The sequence below is a fragment of the Accipiter gentilis genome, chromosome 34, assembly GCF_929443795.1.
Source record: "Accipiter gentilis chromosome 34, bAccGen1.1, whole genome shotgun sequence".
In the NCBI taxonomy this organism is placed as follows: domain Eukaryota; kingdom Metazoa; phylum Chordata; class Aves; order Accipitriformes; family Accipitridae; genus Astur; species Astur gentilis.
In genome coordinates this window covers 8,141,992-8,165,456 of record NC_064913.1, presented here as the reverse complement: position 1 = coordinate 8,165,456, position 23,465 = coordinate 8,141,992, and the positions used below count along the sequence as shown (strand labels likewise).

General features: G+C 35.8%; 2 protein-coding genes across 3 annotated transcripts in view; one reads left to right on the top strand and one right to left on the bottom strand.

The window, feature by feature from the left end:
- PPFIA2 (PTPRF interacting protein alpha 2) overlaps window positions 1–23,465 on the top strand; it is a 594,728-nt gene that overhangs the window by 2,224 nt on the left and 569,039 nt on the right. The window lies entirely within an intron of this gene.
- The window catches only part of METTL25 (methyltransferase like 25), a 64,069-nt gene that overhangs the window by 25,095 nt on the left and 15,509 nt on the right, over window positions 1–23,465 (bottom strand). For both annotated transcript variants that reach the window (XM_049791958.1, XM_049791959.1), the window contains exons 4-5: window positions 19,716–20,348; window positions 16,702–16,846 (exon numbers count right to left, since the gene is read on the bottom strand). In XM_049791958.1, coding sequence (XP_049647915.1) covers window positions 16,702–16,846; window positions 19,716–20,348 — 778 coding nt within the window. The remainder of the gene's footprint in view (window positions 1–16,701; window positions 16,847–19,715; window positions 20,349–23,465) is intronic.

Below are 23,465 nucleotides of genomic sequence, written 5' to 3'. Positions count from 1 at the left end.
ATGATAGAGTTAAAGCAACATCATGAACACGAAAATTTGTATCTTAGTTCAGCTTTGTAGAACAGGATGGTTCTTTGGAAATGCACACAGATAAAATACTGATTAAGGTAGCTGGAAGATAACTTGCTGTAATTGTTCACTGTCCCCATAAATCGAATACATCTGGCAGAAGTCAGAAAACATTCTCATCAAAATCACCCAGTCACACACAGCAGGGTAAGACAAAGTGTAGATTACACAGAAACATCTAATGCTGAATAAAGCAGAAAAGAACAATTCCACCCATTAGCCAAGGAACAAATGCCTATTATTTCCCTCTGACTGAGTTTAGTAACATTCGTATTTTCATGCAAGAGTTGTTTAAATGCATATATTTAAACAAACTAATCCTGTCCTTACCATTGGTTTTTGATAGTAAAGAACATTTTTCTGGTAGCCAATATCTCCTCTCCTAGAAAAGGATTTTAATAGGAACTTTCCAAATTTTCACTAACTTTTTCCATTACAATTTTTTCATCTCTTTTGAAAAAAAGAGGAAATCCATGGTTCTTAAAACATAGGTGGGAGAATCCTTTTAAATATTCACATACTTCAAGCAATCCTTCAATGGATTTACTAACTCTTCTGTGACCACATAGATGTCTCATGACTAACCCTTCAGCAGCTCATTTCTCACACTCCTCTAGCAGGCAGACATGTTATACGTTTTGAAGAGAATATACTATATGGAGAAGCTGTCTTCGGTTTATTACATACTTGGAATCCCGTGGAAGACATTAACACTTTGGGAAACAAGTGCAAATACATCCAGATGCCAGCCAGAACAGAAAAATTTTCCCAGAATTTTTCACTCAATGCTGCCTAGCAAAGGAGAAAACAAAGCCTAAGGTCTATATTGGTAAAACATTTTAAATTTAAATAAATGTAAAGTCTCATACTTTAACATCAGCTGAACAAGACTATATTTTCTATAAAGTATGTCAGATCACGTTTCCACTTCTTCTAGGAACCCAATACTACTACTGCTTTTTAATATTTTGTCAGAACAAAGTTCTTATTTCTTAACTTAGTCCCGGAAGTCATATGTTATTTCCTGCTTATTTTTTATTATTTAGAACATTTTGTAAGACCTTCAGTAAATTGCTCTTAAGTTTTGTAGAGGAATTGGACTGCCATTTTGTGTCATTTTTGTAATACTGCAATAGTAGCGGCATATACCATTTGGTACAGCTATATTATTTTTAACTTTTTTCATAAAGGATTTTCTCCCTTTCTATTCAGCTTCCAACTGAAAAAAAAAGGCAATACAAATGGACAGCTGGTGCAGTGAAAACATTATACTGAGTAGTAAAAAAGTATAAATCACAACAAATACATTATATGTTTATAATTAGGTCAGCTACAACTTCCCTCATAATGATTTAATTCTGTCTGGATACAGAGAAAAGCTTCAAGTGAGCGTGACTGTGGTTACCATCCTATTCACAGATACATTAAGACTCTTACTGGCTCAGTAGTGTTTCAAAGAATTTTTTTAAAAGAGTTGTTTAACTAACAAAACAATTAAGTGTAGCTAGGAAGCAGGATTTCCAAAATATAAAACCACTCATTTTTCTATTTATGTTTCTGTTTCTGGTAGTTACAGAAAAAAATATCTGGCAGCATAAGTAAGATGAAAGGATTTTACTAGCTAATCCTTCTGTATGTGCACAAAGGTTTCCAAGGAAGATCAAGAGAATGGGACAAACTTCTCCACTATCTTCAATATTAGGCCTTCCATAGTTCTTCATCTGTAAGCAAGATACTACAATTTCTAGTGTGTTAACATTTAAAAGTTACTTTGCACAGCTTTACGGCACTATATAGTTTTTAAGAGACAAAGGACCAACAGGTTTTATTGTTACTAGACAAATAAGCTTAACCAGGGCTCCCTGTAGTCTTGCAGTTTCTTGTTTATCGTCCTTTGCTAACATGTCATGAAAACGTATTTGCATTTACGCTTCCCATGGTTTTGCTTTCTTGCAATTCCCAACTGTTCTGAACTGCAGTTTCCAATATACCAACTAATTTGTTATGTTTTCTGCTTTACCTTCTGGAAGAGAGAGTTTTATTAAGATAATGTATTGAATGCTATTTGTTAAACTCATCCTGGCGGAAACAGTCCAAATTTTGTCATGAAACAATGCCTATCCCAATGGTTAATGGTTAATTTATGGAAAATATATATATAAATATATATATATTCAGGGCTTTGTTTCACTTTTGTGGTATGGTATAGAGGATTATAATGTCTTGTTTTGAAATTCTTCATCTGCTCTTTAAAAACGAAGTGACACAAATAAGTTATGAAAAATGGCAAAGTACTATAAAATAGAGGCTTCTGATTTTTTTGAAATGCACTTTATCTTTCTATTCTATTTTAAGATTTTAGTATTTCCTAGTATATACATAATGACAACAGAAGAGATTTATTTTCTAGTAATGAAGTTCATCAGATTGTAAATAGCATGTGGCAAAGAGAAGGCAGAAATATCCTTTTAGTGCACAGGCTGAAGTTCCCATTCTACTTACTGTATTTTGTTTAAGAAATCATATTCTCCTTAAAAAAAAAATAATTGCATATTTCATTCGTAAACTTTACCTTTAATTAGGTAATTTTTATTGAAATGTTGTGAAACACCACTGTCTTGAATGTTTCAGCATGAGAACATAACTTCAAGAGAAAGACAGCTTATTCTAATTTAGTACTTATGCTGACAGTACACCCACAGCTAGTGCTGTATGAAACCACTCACACAGTAGATTTTAGTGACAGATATCTTAAACCTCCTTTAAAAATTACCATTAAGACTGAAACCAGTTTCTGTATTGAACTTCACCTATCATTTTTTTTTTGGTTTATTTTAATACAGAAATGTACTAATGATTTGAAATGATAATATTAAATTGTTAATATGAAGATTTTTAAATGTATTTCAAAATGGTTTAAGTATTATCAGTAGTTCCTAACAATACCATTCAGTGCATTATCATTGCAGTAGAATCTTGTCAGTTCTAAATACTTAAATATAGCTTTTGTCTCTTACCACTTAAAAACTGCATTGGATAAAAACACCTACATCTACATTTATTTGTGAAGTGGGATCAATATCAGCCCATGTAAAATATTGCATGTAAGAATGTAATCAGTTAATGTAGAAGTATTCCTAGGAGAACTTTAATTCCTTATTATATTTTCTTATCTTTTTTTAATTACATTAAACCAGTCACATGTCCTGCTCATTTGCTATTATTTTGATATTAATATCTTTGAGCTGATTCCTTCCTGATGTTTTAGTGCCTTGCCTTTGCCCATCCTCACAGTCTCTACCCGCAGTTTCCAAATTCCACTACGGTTATAACGCATAATTCCCTAATTTGCCTTTCTACTGCAGTGTATGATTTAGGTATTTATGATGATAATCCCCACTGATTCAGTGAGCTGTTTTTCGAAGGTTTCATTGATATTTTTTTCATTTTCTCAATTTCAAAGCATGAGAAACCTGGAGTTCAGACACTTATTAATTAACTTCAGTTGCATTTTTGTACTGTACATTATTCACATCCAGTGCACTTGAGTGTCTACGATCTCCTTCTGTGATCACAAAAGAAAAAGGAAAACAAAGACGAAAATAAAAGAAATGCAAGACTATGCAAAGGCTCCATGTTGAACCACTCCTGGGCAGCTAGAGAATACTCAAGGCAAAAATAAAAGGAGTGCCAATCGTACAGAAAAAGCACAACTGACTGAAGATCAGACACAGCTGTCAGTGTGAGGTAATTGTGCAAGGACTGCCAAGCACATTGAAAAATCTCTATATTAATCATATACCTGTTGGCCAACAATGCTTTGGGATTCTCGCCAAAGACAAACAGATAAGGGTAACATGACATGGCACCTAAAACCTGTACATGGCTGAATCTGCAAGGCTGGCACTAAGATCTGCTCTCCAACTATTTAATTCAAAGAGCAATATCTGAGAGATAACAACCATAGGAATCATGTCCTTGCTTGGGTAGTTCCTGAAATACTGATGGTCAGATAAAAAAAAGCTATAATTATTCCCTTTCCCCTTGTTCCTAGTTATCCTCTGTCCCACCATTCCTGTTTTAGTATTTGAAGTTGTTAGAAAATCAATGTATCCTTAAGAGTGTACAGTAAATGGCCAAATTGCATCTTTACCCATATAAAAAGCTGTGATCTAAAAAGTCTTGGCAGGATCTCTTTCTGTCTAACTAGAGCCTTCCTTCTTCCAAGGAATATAGCCAGCATTCCTAGAAGTGTAAAGCTAAAGAAAAAAAAAAAAGCAGGGCACATTTGAGAACTGTAAATGGCATTATAAGTTTAAATTAACTTCCCTCCTTCCCTTCAATTTTTTGATCTCAGTTTCATCATAGAACCACAGAATTTTTAGGTTGGAAAAGACCTTTAAAATCATCGAGTCCAACCTTAAACCTAGCACTGCCAAGTCCACCACTAAACCATGTCCCTAAGGGCCACATCTACATGTCTTTGAAATACCTCCAGGGATGGTGACTTAGCCACTTCCCCGGGCAACCTGTTCCAGTGCTTGACAGCCCTTTCGGTGAAGAAATTTTTCCTAATATCTAATCTAAACCTCCCCTGCTGCAACTTGAGGCCATTTCTCCTTGTTCTGTCACTTGTTACTTGGGAGAAGAGACCGACCCTCACCTCACTACAACCTCCTTTCAGGTATTTGTAGAGAGCGATGAGGTCTCCCCTCGGCCTCCTTTTCTCCAGACTAAACCACCCCAGTTCCTTCAGCTGCTCCTCACAGGACTTGCACTCTAGACCCCTCCCCAGCTCCGTTGCCCTTCTCTGGACACGCTCCAGCACCTCAATGTCTGTCTTGGAGTGAGGGGCCCAAAACTGAACACAGGACTCGAGGTGGAGCCTCACCAGCGCCGAGTACAGGGGCACGATCACCTCCCTGCTCCTGCTGGCCACACTAGTTCTTTTTGTTCTCCTTTTTTTTTTTTAACTAATCAGATTCTTTAAAAATATTATTAAAATGTTCTTTATAGAGAGAGGGATTTTTCTGTCGATCACTCTGAAGACAATAACACGTGATTAATAATAGAAACACATTACCGAAAACTAAAAGGAAACCTTGCAGGGCAACACCAAGCGACAGACGAATGAATGGTTCCTGACAGTTTTACGTCAGCACCGGCATTTCAGTAGGGGCCACAGCAAGGGAGGGAGGGAGCCCCATCCTTCTGGACTTGCTGCTGCTCGGAAGGCCTTGGACAACTTACAGTCAAGCAAATCAGAGAAGCGGAGTGAGGATGGAGACGACAAGCTCAGGCTCAGAAGTAGCCCAGTGAAGAAGCAGCCTGGTCTCCCCGGAGAAAACAGAGTTCCTTCTAGTACTACCAACAAATCCAGGAACTGCCATAAAGGTTGAGGTTAGTAGCTGCGACAGGAAATTAAAATAAATTCATTGCTAACGCTGTATTAAAATTTGCTTTTTAGACGCGTTACCTACTTCTAGGAACTTAGCACCAGTCACATTAAAAAATCAAAACCAGAAACATGGAACTCCAACGCAAACACCCAGTGAATAAGATCTGATTTGCACATTGGCTTTTGATTCGGACATGTATATAGTGCATTAAATACTATGCCATTTCCACTTCTATGATTCAAGAGACAATAGTCATTTTCCGAATGCAGAAACCAAAATATTTACTAGTAAAAAGAACATTCTATTCTGGTACGTCAGTTGTAACTACAATATTAAAAATTTTACATTTTTGCAAAGTGCTAATTACAACTGTATTAACTGGAAAGAAAAATTACCCCTAATTTTTAAGTTAAATTACCTGGCAAAAACCTCATCTTTACTGGTAAACATGGTAAATGTATAAATTCTCTTTAGTGCAAAAATAAAATGGAGTTATAGGATACAAAATCCATAAACTGCCCTAAAAACATATATGCTAGAGTATTTTTATATAAACTCTTTATACTGTGATCAAATATTTTTCTCAATTTTCTTATGTATAGAAACTTATTTTCCTAGACTGGACAATGGAATATTCTGCAGTTGCTTTTAATAAACTCCAGACAAAAGGGAGATGAATTTCAACACCGGCAAAGGCTGTTTTACACACTAGACTTGTCTACTTCTTTCACTGAGAGAAAACTCCCACTGAAGCCAATTACCACCTTTTCATACTACTGGACAACTCTCATAGCACTCAGTTAGCAAGGCGTGACACAAATTTAAAAAACTAAAAGAATTTATATTCTAAATCAGGCAAATCCCATTTGCAAAGTAGGAGAAAGAGGTATAATATATGCATAGACACAATATGTAGCTATCCTTATATATCTTTTAATTTAACCAGTAACATTATTGGAACTATATTTTATACCTCCTACTTCTAATTCTCCTCATCCCAGTCATCATTAGCTGGCAAATTTATGTAATATCTCAGTGGAAATAGGTCTTCTGTAACAACCGTGAGATATGCCTATGTAAGAACTGCAGGAATGGATATAATATTATTATAATACATCAGAAGTCTTCTGCACGACAAACCCTGTAACATCCAAGTTGGAATTAACTCTTAGAGGTCACACTGTACATTAGATTTTTCTCACCAAGGCCCTGAAATTGCAATACTCAGTACAGAATATTATGCTTAAAAGGAACCCGGCTGAAGTCATTCAAATACTACAAATTGTGTAGCCTACTTATATGCTGTAGACTGATGGATTAGAACATGTTCAATTGTATATTTATGTTGACATTATGCTACAGAGATGTGTAAAAAGGCAATATCCTAAGAATTATAAAAATCAATCATCGTCACTGAAACTGTGGAAGATACATTAAATTACTTCCCAGAAACTATATTTCAAGATGGGAAAAAGTTTTCTGAAGTTCTGTATTTGCAAATGGCCTTTGCTTTCAAAATAAAGCTTTTTCTGTCTTATTTCAGTTTGAAAGATCTTTTCTATTTGTTCTCCCTTGTCAAATACGACAATGTTTATTAGACTAGTTTGGTATAAAATGCACAATGCAAGAGATTTTATGGTGAAACAAACCATTTTTTTTCTGTTTCAAAAAAGGTCAATAGACAATTATTTGATACTTTGTTTTTTCAAAAACTATTATTATGTTCTGGCAGATGTTACTGAAATAAGTGGTATATTGAACATGTGTAGTTCATCATTTTCATGATATTTTGTTTCCAGAGAATTCACGTTAGAGTCCTTAATAACTGCTGGAGAAACAGGCATTAGTTCACATACTATAAGCTCTCTGCTCTTGACAAACAAAGGCTGTCACTACGCACAGAAGTCAGGGAAGGAAATACCCTATTCAGACCAGCAGAAAATATACAGCGACATTGTGCCTCAACAGTGTTATAAATACTGCCAACCAAACAGGAGATTAATCTTGCTTACCAAGGATTTATAGCTTTAGTAATTCTTCTGCTCTCAGTATAATTGCTCTTTTTGCACTTGATCTCAATAATAGTTATTATTAAAAAAGTGAATTTTTTTTTCTTCTCAGCTATGTAATTTTTATTATGTTCTAAATATTCTGACTCCATTTCAGAGCATGAAATTGTTAGGGTATTATTCTGAATCTCCTTGAGAGAGCACAAGCCATTTAACTGTGTTCTGCACAGTGACAGAAGAAAAAAGGTTATTAACAGAGAACTTACTTAGGTCAGTAGTGTAATTGGCACAGGCAAACAACATTTTTCTTTCAATGGTTATAAAAGTAAAAAATAATTCTGTATGTTCTTTGATAATAATTTGAAAATACCTCAATTGTTCTTTAACTTTAATCTCAAATCTCTTTGACCTTTTGCAGATATCTGAGTGTCTACAGAATTTCTTATAAATAGATAGTACTTATAGGACTATCATTGTGATAAAGCTATAAAGGATTGCTTAAGGAAACAAAGCATGGAAGAAAAGCTAAACACCGTTCTTAAGCCACAGTCCTGCTTCATAGAAGGAACTCATCAGATCAAATAACTAAAATTGAAGGACCCGTCGAAGTCAGAGAAAAACAGAAGTTGTAAAAAGCAAAAAATTGCCAAGGCCATAGGGCATTCATCCGGAAACTAAAAACGGGTTGAAATTGCCAAACTGCACTGTGCAACTTCTCAATTAAAACTCTTTGGTTCTAGAGATCTGAAAAGCAGGTAATGTAATATTAGTGCTTATGAAGAGCTCAAGGGGAGGCCCAGGGAGCTTCCAAACAGGAAGCCTCACATTTATATGGAGAGAAAGTATTTTAAAGAATAGGGTCGTTGGATATATGAGGAAATATAACAAATTTGGGAACAGTCAATGTGACTTTCTTAAAGGGACGTCATATCTCACAAACATATTGGAATTGTTTTTGAAGGCTTCAAGTAACACGTAGACAAGAAAGATAAGAGTGGGTTTCCAAATGGCATTCAACAAGACTATTACAGAAACTACCAAAACACAGAACAAGATAAAAAGTATTCCTATGGGTAAGTAATTGACAGAAACAAAGGATGGGAATCAAATACCATTTTTCACAGAGGACAGAGATCACCAGCAGAGGCCTAAGGAGACTTGTGCTGGAACAGGTTGTTCATCAAATTCACAAATGATCTGAAAAAGTTAATGAAGAGTAGGACAAAGTTTGCTGATGATCCTAAGCGTAATAAATCAGAGCCATTTCTAATAAAAATTAGAGATGAAATGGCATATAAAATTCAATGTAGATGAAAGTGATTCAAATTGGGAAAAATATTAACCTGAAATATACAATGAATGGCTATGAACTGAGAGCTGACAGTTTGATAATAAGATCAGCCCAGTACTAAGAAAAGGAAGAAAATACATCAAGAATTATTAAGGAAAAAAACCCCAGAAAACACTACTATGCTACTATATAAATCCATGCTGCACTTGAATTTCAATTCTGTATTTGGATTTGTTTTTCTCACCTCAGATAACAAGTAGTACCACTCAAAAAGGTGGAGAGAAGAGAAACAGGATTGTCATAAGTAAGGAACATTTTAATAACAGGAGCAAGTAATAAAAAAAATCAAAGCTGTAAAACTCTAAAGGAGATATAAAGGGTAAAAGGAGAATGAAAAATCCACAAAATCATGAATGGGATGGAGAAAATAGATAGGGACAGATGTGTACTGGCCTTTACACCCAAAACTAAGTGGTGTAAAAAACCTCCATGCATTTAGCAGCTCTTAAACAATTAAAAGGAAATGCTTCTTCATACACCATGCAGTTGATTCCTTACTGTAGCATGCTATAGATGCTAAAAGTTTACATATGTTCAAAAGTAACCTTAAGGATTCAAGAAAATCCATCAAGGGTTATTTAATGGAAATATACCATTTTGATCCAAGATGTTAATGAGCCAAAACATGCTGGAAGCAATAAGAGTATTTGGGGGAAGTATTGCTATGTACTCCCTATGATTTTATACTCTTCTCTATATGTCTGCTATTGGTCTCTATGGAAGACAAGATACTGGAATAGAGGAACCTTTGATGATAACAGATTGCATGACTTCCATGTCTCTGTTATGGGTACTGAAGCCAGGCCGTATGTTTATTTTGTATCTTCATTCTATTTTGTTATCAAAATATTATTTTATATAAAAATGAATTAGTCTTCTTTCATATACTGATGCTGCATCTGTCAAAAAAAAAAGGCCTGGGAATGTGACATAAGCAATATAGACATTAAAACTATATTCTCAGGTCTACCACAGGAGCAGACAGTGTGAAAGCAAGCTAATTATTAACATATGAAATTGTACTTTGATAGCAAAGCAAAGAATTACAGATATTCGTTACCTGTAGCAGTGGAGACAGAAGTCTGCAAAATTCTCAGCTATTTCAAGTATTTAACTACCTTGAAAAACTCAGCTAAAGATGTTTATAATAAAACATCATGAATACAATGGCAGTTTGGTGCTTATTTTAAAGTTGGGACCATCTTGGTGGATTTATGCCAGCTTAAACTAATTGATGACCTATTTCATAGTGTGTTTCAATCATAAAAATAACATGGAAATTATGTCACTCAACTTTTTCACTCCTCCATTAATATTAATGAAATTACAACAAATCTGTATTCAAAAGTGTTAAGCTTGGATCATAACCAAGGGAAAATTATTTATCTTAAGTGATTCTGAAATCCTAGAGGATTCACGCTACAAAGTGATACCAAAACCTAGCATGCACTTTCCAGTACTAGGACAAAGACAGAATAATTATTGGGTAAAGATTATTTAAGATGAATAAGTAATTCCAAATAATGACATAAAATTCTTGATAGCATCTTCTGAGACTGTACTTAAATAGAATTAAATGTCATTTTTCCTTCCCTTGAGAATTTTCAGTGAAAGCAATTTTTATTACCCTCATCAAAATCCTTCATCACAGCCCACTTTGTCTGTTTGTATACACTGCCAAAGTCAGTCGAGGCAGTATTGAAACACAAATAACCCAACCTGCTTCAGGTCTTCCATAGCATCTGTCTTCTACGACATCATAGTATCTGAGTCTACTTCTAGGATTCCAAACAGAGAGGAACTACTTAAACTGCCTTTTTCCTTCATGGGAAAGACTAAATCTTCCTTGGCCAAAGACTTCACAGTTCCCTGAGTTTGTATTTTTCCTAAAAATCCCATCACTAAACAGGATTTTTCTGGGGGGAGTGGGGAGCAGAGGGGGAAGAAAAATATTCTTCCACTTCAGGAAACAGAATCAGTTGTCATCAAAATAATTTTCAAACCCCAAACCTAGCGTATGCTTTAGTTACTGCGCATTATAGAAACTTTAGCTTTCTCAATTGTAATCTCTTACTGTGTACACACACAATAACAAATGTAAGATAGTTTCAGGTTTTAATATATTTTTGCTACATTTATTCATGAAAAATACTTTAATAACTGAAATAGGTAATGTTGTCATTTAACATCTGTAATACTTACCTAGTTAATATTTTTCAAGTTTCATATTTTTTCAGGATCAATTTTGATAGGAAACATCTGGGTTTTAGTGACTAGTTAGCTCTGTCACAAATTCATGGAAATGTGCCCTGTGCAGCAATATCTAAAGATGCCTTGGAAAGGAAAGCAAGCTTTTTGATCTTTTGCTTGGATGTGTTTTCCTGTGTTGCCATGGTATCAGTGATAGCTATTTTAAGACATTGGCTGTGGAATATCTTTGAAAATATACCTAGGCCGCACATAACTCATCTGTACTCTAATACTTCTAAACCAGTAACTAATCTTTCCATATTTCAATGGAACGGAGTGATATGAAGCCATTGTTTGTCTAAGGAACACTTTAGAAAATTCAGTTTTGAGGTTTTTGTCCTCTGAATCCACCTTATTCAAGGCCTTTTCGGTTTTCACAAATCTGATAAAATTCTGTACGTGAACTTTGACTACCCTTTGCATCCTTTTCAGTTCCTTTAATTATGTTCACTAGCTTTTAAAAGTTAGAGCTTAACAAATGCAGTCAAAGTTTGTATTTACATAACTTGAGAGTCCAAGGCTCTTACTGTTCTGCAAAAGGTTTGCTGACTTCTTCCAGAGTGCCTGAACAAGAAGCTGCTCTCCACAGCTCCCAGACTGGCTCTAGAACAACTCTGCCCAGCATGTATCTTCTTCGTCCTAGAGCAGTGACCTGACACTGGAAATCCTTACAAAACCTGGAGTTCACGATTTGCAGTACTCAAGCTAACCTCAAAAAGGGTTTCTATCAGACAGCTATCATTGAAACTACCTATAGAACTACACCTATGTCTTATTTCAAATCATGAAATACTTATAAATAAGTAGCTCCTTAGCAATAGTAATGTTGTGTTTTTTTCTGAAAACAAAGGATATAATTTTGAAGAATTTCACTGGTTTCTAGACTGGTACTGATGTGTTTGGTGGTACAGAGGAGGAAAGGAAAAGAATTAGAATACATAAACACATCCTTTTAAGGAAAGTCAAGTCTTTTTGAAAATATCTTAAATTTGCAGTTACTGTCTGTTAAGGGATAATCATAGTCCACCTGGTGCATTGCTCCAGAAATGTATTAGCTGAATGTAAGATAAAACAGCTCCCCCAAATCCTAAGAATAGCTCCTGAACAGAGGCACAGAGTTTGTTTTTAACCTAAAAATCATTAGCAAACTGATTTTTTTCCAGAAAAACTGCCATAATGGTTTGCTATGTAAATAGGTTTATGTAAAAAGTCTCTAATAAATAGTAAAATCCTTACTACTCTGATGTAATTGACTACCCGATGCAGTAACAGTGAAGAAAAACCCCAAAGGAATCAATTATACTAATGGCTAAGTGCATTTTATCCATAGAAGAATCTCTGTATAAACAGCCAATTCTCCTTAGAGAAAGCCAAAGTAAAACCGCTTAGAATTTTCCAAGAGCTGTCATAATATTCCTTATTAACTGAAATTTAGTATTTGGTACTGCTTGTAACAGCAGTGAAATTTAAAGACAGGTGTTAAAAGTCACTGGCTTCAACTTTTTTTAATTGAATTGAAATTGACATTACACAGCACCTCTTGGTTGTTGTAGTTACTAATAAATCAAAACAAAGGCTTTCATGATCTTAAGAGTTCAAAATTATTCCCAGCATAATTGGAAATGTGGTCCCATGACAAAAATTTCCAGACGAATTTAGCTTATTTATAGACACAGAGAAGGACACTGTATACTGATTGCAATATTCAAGACTGTGACTACTGGCACCTGATTTCATCAGAAATGCTCCCAAAGCATTCACAGTGGGTCCAATGGCAAACTCAATCAGGAAATCTTGCAATATCTTTACCCTTTTTAGAATATATGAGGAATGTAAGGCATTATTCCCTGTAGTCATCTCCTTAGAGACAAACAAACCAGACTGGCGATAACCAAGGTGATTCAATAGCCTGCCAAAAATAGCATAATAACATTTTGTTGATATTTTGTCAACTCACCACCTCAGACTTATAAACACTACGTTAGGCATCAAAACAGGTAAAATTTCTCCCCATGAGTATCAGTTAATTCCAGTTAATAAGAAGTGCAAAAGCAATTTTTCACTGGCCTCGAACAAGATTGATCTTGGTATTAAATAAAACTTAACTGCCAAAAAACATACAGCCCAGCCATCTCAAGTGATGGCAACCATCAGTCCACAGCAGCTTTTCTGTGAGCTGGCACATCTGCTTCAACTAGGCTTATGAGAACAACCATCTGCATTTACATTAAAGCAGCAGCGAAGATGGAGAATGTGCTACTCTGGGGGAAAAAGCTTTGACGTGCACTTGCCTTAACCTTGTCCTGAAGGGTGTGCACCTCAAGAAAATAAAAAAGCTTTTAAACTGGGGGAAAAAAATAAAAAAATAGAGCAATGACATTTTAAAAACACATTTGTAAAAACTTTAAAGCCTCAAAGCTACTAAGTCAACTTAAAATAAGTAAAGAATGCTTTATAACAGAGTGTCCTCACAGACAAGCCCTTGCTTACTGGACTGATTTCAGACAAGTAAGTGATTTCCTGTGTGGCAGAAAATTCTGCCCAATTCTCTCTGCTTCTTAGGACGATCTTCTATCCATCACTGCAGAGATCTAGCTCTAAGTCTGCATCCTAATACTCAAACTAGTCTCTCCTCATAAGGCTTCCACAGGTCTCTGCAATCTCTGGCTGACGCCTAGATTAGGCAGTAGCTTCCCTGAGCTTGGTATCAGAGCCTGGGCAAGTGAAGGACTACCTCCGGTAGAGATTATATTGGCTCAGGGACCGCACAGCAAACTGGAAATACACAAGTCACAAGTGCACGTGGCCAGGTGGGATGCATTTCAGGAAACTGAGGCAACTGGCTGGTGTCACCCGAAGGCCGCACTCTTATCACCTTTGAAAGGTCACCTCCATGAAGGGAAGTTCCTGATGACAGGAAAAAGGCAAACATCACACCCATCTTCAGTCTAACCTCGGTTCTCAATAAGCTTATGGAGTAAATTTCCTGGAAACCATGCCCAGGTCCATGAAGAACAAGAAGGAGATTGAGAATAGCTGGCAGGAATTTACCAGTGACTGACAAACTTTATTGCAAGTGAACTCCATGAACTCATGCTCCATGAACTAGGGGAGAGCACAGTCAGTTTACCTTGACTTTAGCGAGGCTTTCAGCAAGGTTTCCTTAGTACCTTTATAGACAAATTGGAAAGATATGACTCAAACAGGTGGACTCTAAGGTCGGTAGAAAATTGATAGGACTGTGAAGCTTAACAGTGAAGCCTGCAGGTTAAGGGATGTGATTATTCCCCCTTTTTAGCACTCGTAAGTGTAAGCGTGAGCACTTCTTTGGGCTCTCCAGCCCACCACACTGACTTACTGGAATGAGTTCAGTGGTGGCAAGAGGACTACAGGGCTGCAGAGAAGGTCAAGGAGGGATCTAACTGCTGTCTTCAACTACCTAAAGGAAAGGGAACAGAAAAGATTAAGCCAGACTATTCTTGGAAGTGCACAATGAAAAGACAATAGATAATGCACAAAAGCTGTGAATTCTGAACGGATCTGAGAAAAAAACTTCACACTGAGTGCAAACATTGGAATGGGCTGCTGAATCACTGCCCTTGGAGATATTCAAAACACGGCTGGACAAGGCCCTGAACAACCTCATCTAAGCTGGCCCTGCCTTGCGCCGTGATCTGGACCAGATGACCTCCAGAAGCCACTTCCAAGTTAAATTATTTCATCACGATTCTACGATTTGGACCATTTTGGAAGCAGTACCGATATTCACTTGCCTCAGACAGCTACAAGAGGAATTAGTTTACTTCTTGTACAAGTGAATTGTTTGATACATACCATCCAATTAGTTACAGAGCCCTCTACCATCCTCTACAATGCTTTGTCAGTTTGAAATCCATGCATAGGAAGTATACACATAAGCTGTAGTCCTAATTCTTTCCCATCTTCCCTTTTAAGAAATTTTAACTTTTAGATATTGTCGGTCCTTGCCCTCTTATACCTCCACTGCGCATTTAAGAGCAAGCCATATAGCAGAAGATGTTTCCAGGGGAATACAACAGCATTATAGATTTTAGAATATATACCCTCATAGTAATAGTAAAAAAAATTAAAAAATCAATTTTTTTGAGCATCACTGGAACTACTTATGCGTTCTTTCCCAGAAAAAGAATATTGTAATTTCCTTTTATTCTGCCCAAAGGTTCTTCTTTGAGAATAATTTTTATCCTTCAAGCTGAGAAAAATCAAACAGCTAGAAATTCCAACATGCAATTTGGCTTCATTTCCATACTGCTGTGAAACTACAGTATCTCTTACCACTGTGCATGTACATCTGTTTGTTTGAACTTAAAATAGGTTATCACATCTGATCCTTTGGTGGTGTCTGAGTAACAATAATTTAGTAAAGCCTTATGCACTGGTCTGAAAAAAGTAATCCTACAGCTAGAACAGGAAGTCATGTCCTCTTTGCAATAATAAGAAACAACCAAATGTTTCAGACACACAAATTTAATGACAAGTGCCTGAAAAGTTCGTCATTTTTTAAAACTCTGATGTAAAAGGAATTGTATGGTTTTTACTAATAATTGCATTTCCGTAACTTAGAACTTTCGATTGTATTTTCTTTTTCTTTGTTTTTGAGGTGATCTGAAGTATTGTGAAATAACTGAAATTAATACACTGCAAAAACTCTTAAAATTCTTACAGAGCAAGATATAAACATGAAAAGATCATTAAAGCAACCAAGAGCTAGCATGTGTCATGGTCAGTCTGGAGCCGTGCCTTAGCTGCCTGAGCAGCCAACTGTTAAAGAGCTGCAGCTGGGTTCCACCTGCCTTTCTGTCTGTGAAGTTCCCTGCAAGAGCTGAAATAAACTTCGCCAATCCACCCCTCTCTCAGATTTGATTGATATGATGATCAGGTTCCAGGACTTCAGCAGATGGTCATTTAGACAGCTCAGCTACATACCACTTGCCTCAGGAAAGCCAGCTACTTAACGTTTTTCATTATCCAGAATTTACCTTTCAAGTAAAGATACCAACTTTCTAACAAAAATGAAAAAAACCCCACATTTGAAAGAAAATTTGCCTGTAGTGTGAATCCCCAAATAATCTGCTGGTTGTCTCCCCAGGAGAAACAGCTATACATGTACTGTTCCATAACGTTCTAAACTGGCAATGCCCCAGATGAGTGTTTTTTGGAGTAATAACTTACATTACAAGGACTTAATTCTGCTCATAGTTGTATATGTACAACTCAACATAAATGGATGTTGCATGCAGACAGCCAAGGGCAAAATCTGGTACAAAATATTTCAAAGGGATGAAAACATATTGGACTAAAAAAGCCCCCACATTTTACAAGTGAAGTAATGGAATAAAACCAGCTGTATTCATAACCACATAAAAACATTCTGCATTAATGTCCCTAATTTCAGTAAGCATATTAGGAATATTGGCATAACAGAAAAGCTACAGGGCATCCGGGAGTGAATGACCCACATAATGTAATTAAAACCAGTACTAAATAAGCCACTGGAAAGGAACAAACACAAGGAGGTTATTAATTAAAAGGTATAATACTCTCAATATGCAAACTGGCAGCCACAAGTTAAGCTCAGAATTACCTTCTTGGTTTTCAAACTGTTCTGACAACAGATGGTAGCAGCAGCCTACACTGCAAACTGCTTTGATTTCAGGCTTGGCAGTAAAAATTCGTAGTGTATTTGCAGCAAGATCGCCACATGTATGTAGACCCACCATCATACAGTCCTAAGAGGAAAGAGAAAAAAAAAAAGCAACAATAAAATATCTCCCTCTTCAACTGAAAGAGCACGAATGACAACAAATTCCAAAACCCAAACATGCTGCAAACGGTTATCGAGCTGTAAGATTTAAATACACAACTCCACGAGGACTCCTGCTGTTCTGTTCTAGAATTTTTCAATGCATAATAAAAGCTCTTCAGTGCTAGGAAAACATGGTGCATTGCCTCTGTGGGGAGACAGACTGCTCATTGCTTTGTTCAGGTAAGGAACTACATACCTCTGCACTCTACCTCCATCGACTCTGAGGAAGCAGAAGTTCAAGACTATAAAGAGCAGCTGGTTTACCTGCATGGAAGGGAACATCTACGTGGTGACGGGACACGGGCCATTTTCTCTTGTCTTTCCTAGCTTTCCTGTTATTGCTATTATTACCACTGCTACTTCCTTTTCTTACTTCAGATTTACTGCTGTAAATCTGGCTGGACCTATCTATGGCATTTCTACTACTTTAAGTTGCTGAAATCAAAACCACTTTCTAAATACAGATGTAACAGTACAGAGCAGGCTTTGTTATTTCCAAAACTGTAGTACTGCCACAGTTTTGCAGTGCGCCTATTATTATTGAACGACAAATGGGTACTTTCTTCCATAGCACAAAGAAAGAACTTCAGCTTCAGATGCTGCGTCCTTCTGTCCACTCTATTTCCTGCTTTCCTTTTTCCTCGATTTCGCTTTTCCCTCTATTTCTCCATCCAAATTGTCCCTCTTCTCACCATTCATAACAAGATATTTCCCTTCCAGCATTATTAGTTGGAATCTACACTGTAAACATGGTGTTGCTTTGAATTCCAGCCTTATTAACAAGGTTATCAACAAGAAATTAGCCCAGAGACATTCAACTGGGATACCTTTCTATAATCATTCTGACTTTATATGCACACCTACTTTTGCTGCTCTATATCTGATTTTCTCACCCATCTGTATTAGATATGTACATGCGAAACACTAAAACCTCCCCTTTCCTCTGTTTTTTTAATTCTCCCTGTCCTCACCTTCCACTTTGTGCTGCTTCTCTGTGCTTGCCCTCTCCTTGTCTTAGGATCCAAAATTTTTAGGTGACAAGAGTTCAGTTTCAGTCCAGCTTAGTTTTTAAAAACTTTTTTCCTATCAGTCAGCTTCGGCTCACCATTCCACAAAGCTTTTTTCCACATGAAATTATGGAAATAGTGGAACAAGTTTGGAAGCTAAGGGAAGATGTGCACTCGCAAGGGGAACATTTAAACCCCAAGACAGGAAAAGTTAGAGAGATTCTTTCAGGAGAAAGGTAGTGGAAGATGGCTACCACATGCAAGACAGAGGAAACACATTACAACGCTCAAAACTTCTGAACAATCAGAGGCCAGTCTGCCTGTATCAGGTACACTTTTGGACCATCACTGACTTCAGTGCGGTTGCCTGGGTATAGCTGAAAGTACTTTCTGGATTGTTGGCTTAAGTATAGGAAAATTTGGTACCTCCTTGTTCTGGAGCATATTTCATCAGCAGATTAATTTCAGAACTTAGCATATGAATCAGTAAATACTAATTTTACCCACTCCCATTTGTTCCCAGCTTAGGAAAGTTAGAGGAAAAAAAAATAATTTATGGTTACAATAAGAAATTGTAAATATTTGTAAAACTATTTCTAAAAAATATTTTATTCCTAGAAATTCTCAAAACACTTTTAAAACATGTAAATGATTGCAAATTTTGAAGTTTTTTAATAACACACATTCATCACACATAATGTGCAGTTTGGTTATTACTATTTTTTAACACAATGAAACTTTTACCTTTTCTGACAGTAATTTTTTTTATTTATAAAGGAAGGCAGTGATATAGGATATCTTTTACCTTTTACATCGTACAAATTACATACTAAGAGGATACAAAATCCAACTGTGCAAGTGTAAAGGCATATGCTTCATCAACAAACCTTGCTGCTCAGGGTGTCTTTTGCAGACAGACATGAGCTTGCTCCACATGTTCTCAGATACTCAGTAGGATTTATTAACTCAAGTTATAGGGCCATCAGCACAAGCCTATGGTCTTGAATCACAGAGGAATTATACCCCTGAATATAATAGTTCAGTTACTACTGAACACAGACAAGTTTTTATCTTTCCATAAAAGACTGAATGTATGTACCCAAACGTACATTAGCTCAGGCATAGCAACTAAACAGCCATACAGCTTCTAGACTTGTGTCACTGTCTTTGGGCAGCTGAGCTTGGGCTTGTTTGTGTAGACACAATCCCTGCCAGCTAGTAAATTACTAGATGAACTTAAACTAACTCTGAAAAGTCAAAATATAAAAACATTATTTGCAAATAGGGCTCTTTACAAACTCTTTATGCTGAGTAGTATACATAGTAAGTAAATTCTCCAATGACTTCAAAGTTCAATTGAAATTACAAAAATATCAAACTTAAAAAGTAAGAAATTTCAAGAAAATTTAAATTCCAGTGCTTAATATATCCATCTACCTGATAAATATAAGTCTTTTCATAATAATTAGATGTTATCTATAACCACAATTGTAAAATACCTCAATGTGCTAATATGTATGCTGTTAACTTTGACAACTGATTATTATCTACCCCATAAATTCTAAAGGCTGCTTTACACATTCAAAATAATCCCAACACATGTATTAAAATAGAAAAACAGTCCGCTAAACATACTTCTGCTAACTGGCTGAAAAACAGTAGTGGGCCAGAATATTCATTTACACCACTGACAGCCTTCTATGTACATCCAGCAAACAGTATGTACATACAAAAAGGGCAATATAAAGACAATAGACAATCTACTTCAAATATTAGTAAAATAACCTCCAGATCTGTTATGATGTCACTGAGTTCTGTTTCTGCAGTGATGCAAGAGGTCAATGGAAAATACAGGTTTGATTCACTTGACTTGCTTGCTTTAGCCTTGAGAGATGCCATTTTTCTTTGTGCCTTTTCCTCTTCACACAGTTCCCCACAGTTACACTGAGATGAAGAAAAAACTTCTACAGCATCAGCAGGCAGAACATTTAAAATAGCAAGAACCTCTTCAGAAAGTTTGTTTTGATCAGACTGTGTCCGCGCCACCAAATCAACTTCAGTTTGTTTCCTGGTTTCAGATGTAGCTACTTCTGTGAAACCACAAGAAGGAACTAAATCTTGGATAGTCCCTTGGTCCTGACTTTGAAGACTGCTGTCATTATTTAAGGGCTTTTCAATGACTGCATTACATTTAACTTCATTTTCCACTGGCCTGTCATTTGCCTTTTCGAACCTCTGGCTTTTGAGGTTTGCTCTTCCTCGACTCTGATACGCTCTCCAGTGTTTCTTCAATTTTCTGTTCCTTTCATGAGCCCCATTAGTGTTGGAGTTTGAGGAGTCAATTCCATAAACTTTTAAGTTATATTGCATGGACAAAAATGAACTCAAGTAGCCTTTTCCAGAACCTATATCAATTACCTAGGTAATGGGGAAAAAAAAAAAAATTTGCTATATTAATGAGCAACAAGATATACTTCAATCAAAAGCAAAATAATTCCCTAAAAATTTAAGTATGGATTTAATACCTACCTTATCAGTATCATCCCTCCTAATACACTTAGTTCTTTTGCTTTGTTGGTCCACCTTCTGACTTTAAAACACAGACTAAGTCTTAAATGATTTGCTCCAGAAAACAAGACACTGCAATGCTTATGCAATGAATATGTCCTGACTCTTCTGGGAAAGACTTCCAGTATATTTTTTGTCACAGAACTTCCTTCTGCTAAAGAAAATAACCATAAACCACCACCACCTGCCCTTGCTGAACTGGGTCAGAATATAAAGTTAGCAAAGAAAGCGTTCACGGTATTTAGCTTTAGGCACCTAACTACCATACTGAGGAGCCTACTACCACTAGGTGTACAGAAATAAGCATCTTCAGATTCAGTGCCTAACTTAATCACTTCAGATGTGACCTAAAGACAGGTGATATTGATATCCCCCTTTATGTCAGAACACTTATTTATACCACTTTCCTATTCTGTGAAAATGATCCATACAGCTTTGATTAACATGAGGATGCTTTTGTAATAAAACTAAGGGGCTTGTATGTCACATGTGCTTTCCACTGCCTGTTCTGGAAGAAGGAGTAAATAGAAGGGATAACTAGCTGACAAGTTTAGTTTGTCTCATAGTTGATAGCACGTGCTAGTTCAGTGACTGATATGACACAGGAAGGAAAACACTATACAGAGTAGTAGCAGAAACAAGGGTAACCTGAGACCTTTAAGTACATAACTACTGTTTTATATCATGTGTGTTTTAATTTGTAAAAAATATATAACAAAATATTTTACAAGAATAGGCAGAGTGACATTTCTCCAAGGAAAGAAAATGATAATATTTGCTTCTGTTCAGGTATCTACCAAAAACTATATTGACTAGATATAATAACTTCTTTCTACATATTCCTGAAAGTGTTTGATTCAAGAACATCTAGATCTTGTTCTTGGTCTGTCATGCATTCTTAAGAAAGCTTACATTGATATTTGCAAGTCCAAATAGCAGCATACACTATATGGATCCATCTTAAACTCAACTGCGTAGTTTTTTACCAGGTAAGAATACTCAGTACAGCAATACTCCTACTGAAATGAAAAAGATTTATTCCTTATTCTAAAAAAGTTAAAGATTTGTACAGCCATGGAATTAGAAAGAAAAATTTGAAGCAATGTCACTGAAGACTACGTAAAACAGTGGAGAATACACACTATTAGGTAAAAATCATTTACCCAGGCTGCACGTGGCTTTCTCATCTGCACTCATCATGTGATATTGCTGCATATTTGCCATCTAGGTATGCTACAATCCTCAAATTTCTTGAATGAAATCAGTACAGTAGTCGATTTAGGGAGATAGAATTGATATAATCTAAGCATACTTTTTGAAAATGACATTTATTTATCGCATTTATCACCAGTATTCTCCTAGATTATTTAAAAGTGAAGGAAAGCAAAGTGTTCAAGGAATAATTTTACCTACTATTTTATGTAACAGATACTCCTATTACGCAGAACATGCACACCTTCACTTCTACAACGCTTTTAATTATTTCTGTGAAAGGCAGCATTTGGACACAAGAGTCAGCTAGTGAATTATTCCCGGCTCCTACGTGTGACCTCTAGTGGCTGTAAAGACAAACTGCTGTTTGGGTAAGGTTTTTTCAGTTGTTTCCAAGTAAAAAGAAAACAGTAATACATTGTTAAATTAGCACTGGGAGAATAGTTTTAAAACGAAAGGAAAATTTGACTAGAAATACGAAGGCAATGATCTTGTGCTAAACAAATAGACGGCATTAAATTAATCCCTGCTTTACCTTCCCTTGATTACATAAGGAAAGGTAATCAGCAATCCATAGCGTATCTGCCAAGCATGAACTTTCAAAATGAAATTTCCATGATATAATGGACTCCAAAGGTCTTGTCCATAGTGAGTTGGGTACTATGTTTAAACACAGTTTCTGGCACAGCATAATCAAGAACTTTGTTTCCAGAAGCATTCCAACATTTCCCAGCACCAAATCACAAATTTAATGGATGCTGAATGCAGAATTATATCATACTTACATTACACATCGCAACTTTTGCTGCACATGCTGCAATTTCCAAGGAAAACTTTCACAAATATATTAAAGAAAAAAAATGTGCATTTAAACAACGAAGAATCATCACTGACTTCTTTTCATAGTTTTATCAAGAACTTCTTTATAAAATGAAGTTCCACTTGTACAATAGGAACAATGCTTAAAAGGGGCAGTAAACAACTGAAAAAAACCCCTTTAGTTAGTCTGCTTTAATGTTTTAATTCAAATCATTAACCTAGAAGTGATTACAGTAGTAATAAAATTTTTGCTTTTATTCTCATTTTACTATTTATTATACTACATTATAAAATACCACAGGAGAGCAATATCCTCTACCACCCATTATACATCATGGGTATGGAGGTGAAATGGAGGGCATTTTTCAAGCTGTCAGTGATCTGTAATATCTGAAAGAAACACCCTGAGGACACGTGCTGTTGTAAAACATGTGTTGTGTTTTCATAGCTCTAGATGTTTTAATTAAATGTTGCATATATTTTGTTTTGTGAGAAGGATAGAAAAAAAATCAATAAGGAAAAAACTCTCCTAAAACTTTACAATTCCTATATTTTTTTTAAGTTGAAAGGTAACCAAAACAAAAGGAGTTGCTTTTTAATAACTGAGAAGGAGCCTTTTCTTTTTTTTTTAATGTAACTGGAAAGCTCTTTTCATATATTAGGGATTTGTAACTTTGCACAAATAAATTTTGTTACAGTGTATGACTAAAATGGAAAAAAAGTTAATATAGAGCAGTCAGCATTTCATATTCAGTGACATACTGCAATAATATTTTTCATTAAATGTTACAATTTTTTCAAAAAATAAACAGAAAATAATCCTTTGTATAAAGATACTCCAAGCCATCTGATAAAAGTGCATAATGACTGGATGAAATTGCAGCATATTGACACATACTTAATAATGATTGGTTTGAGATTTTATTACCAGCTACA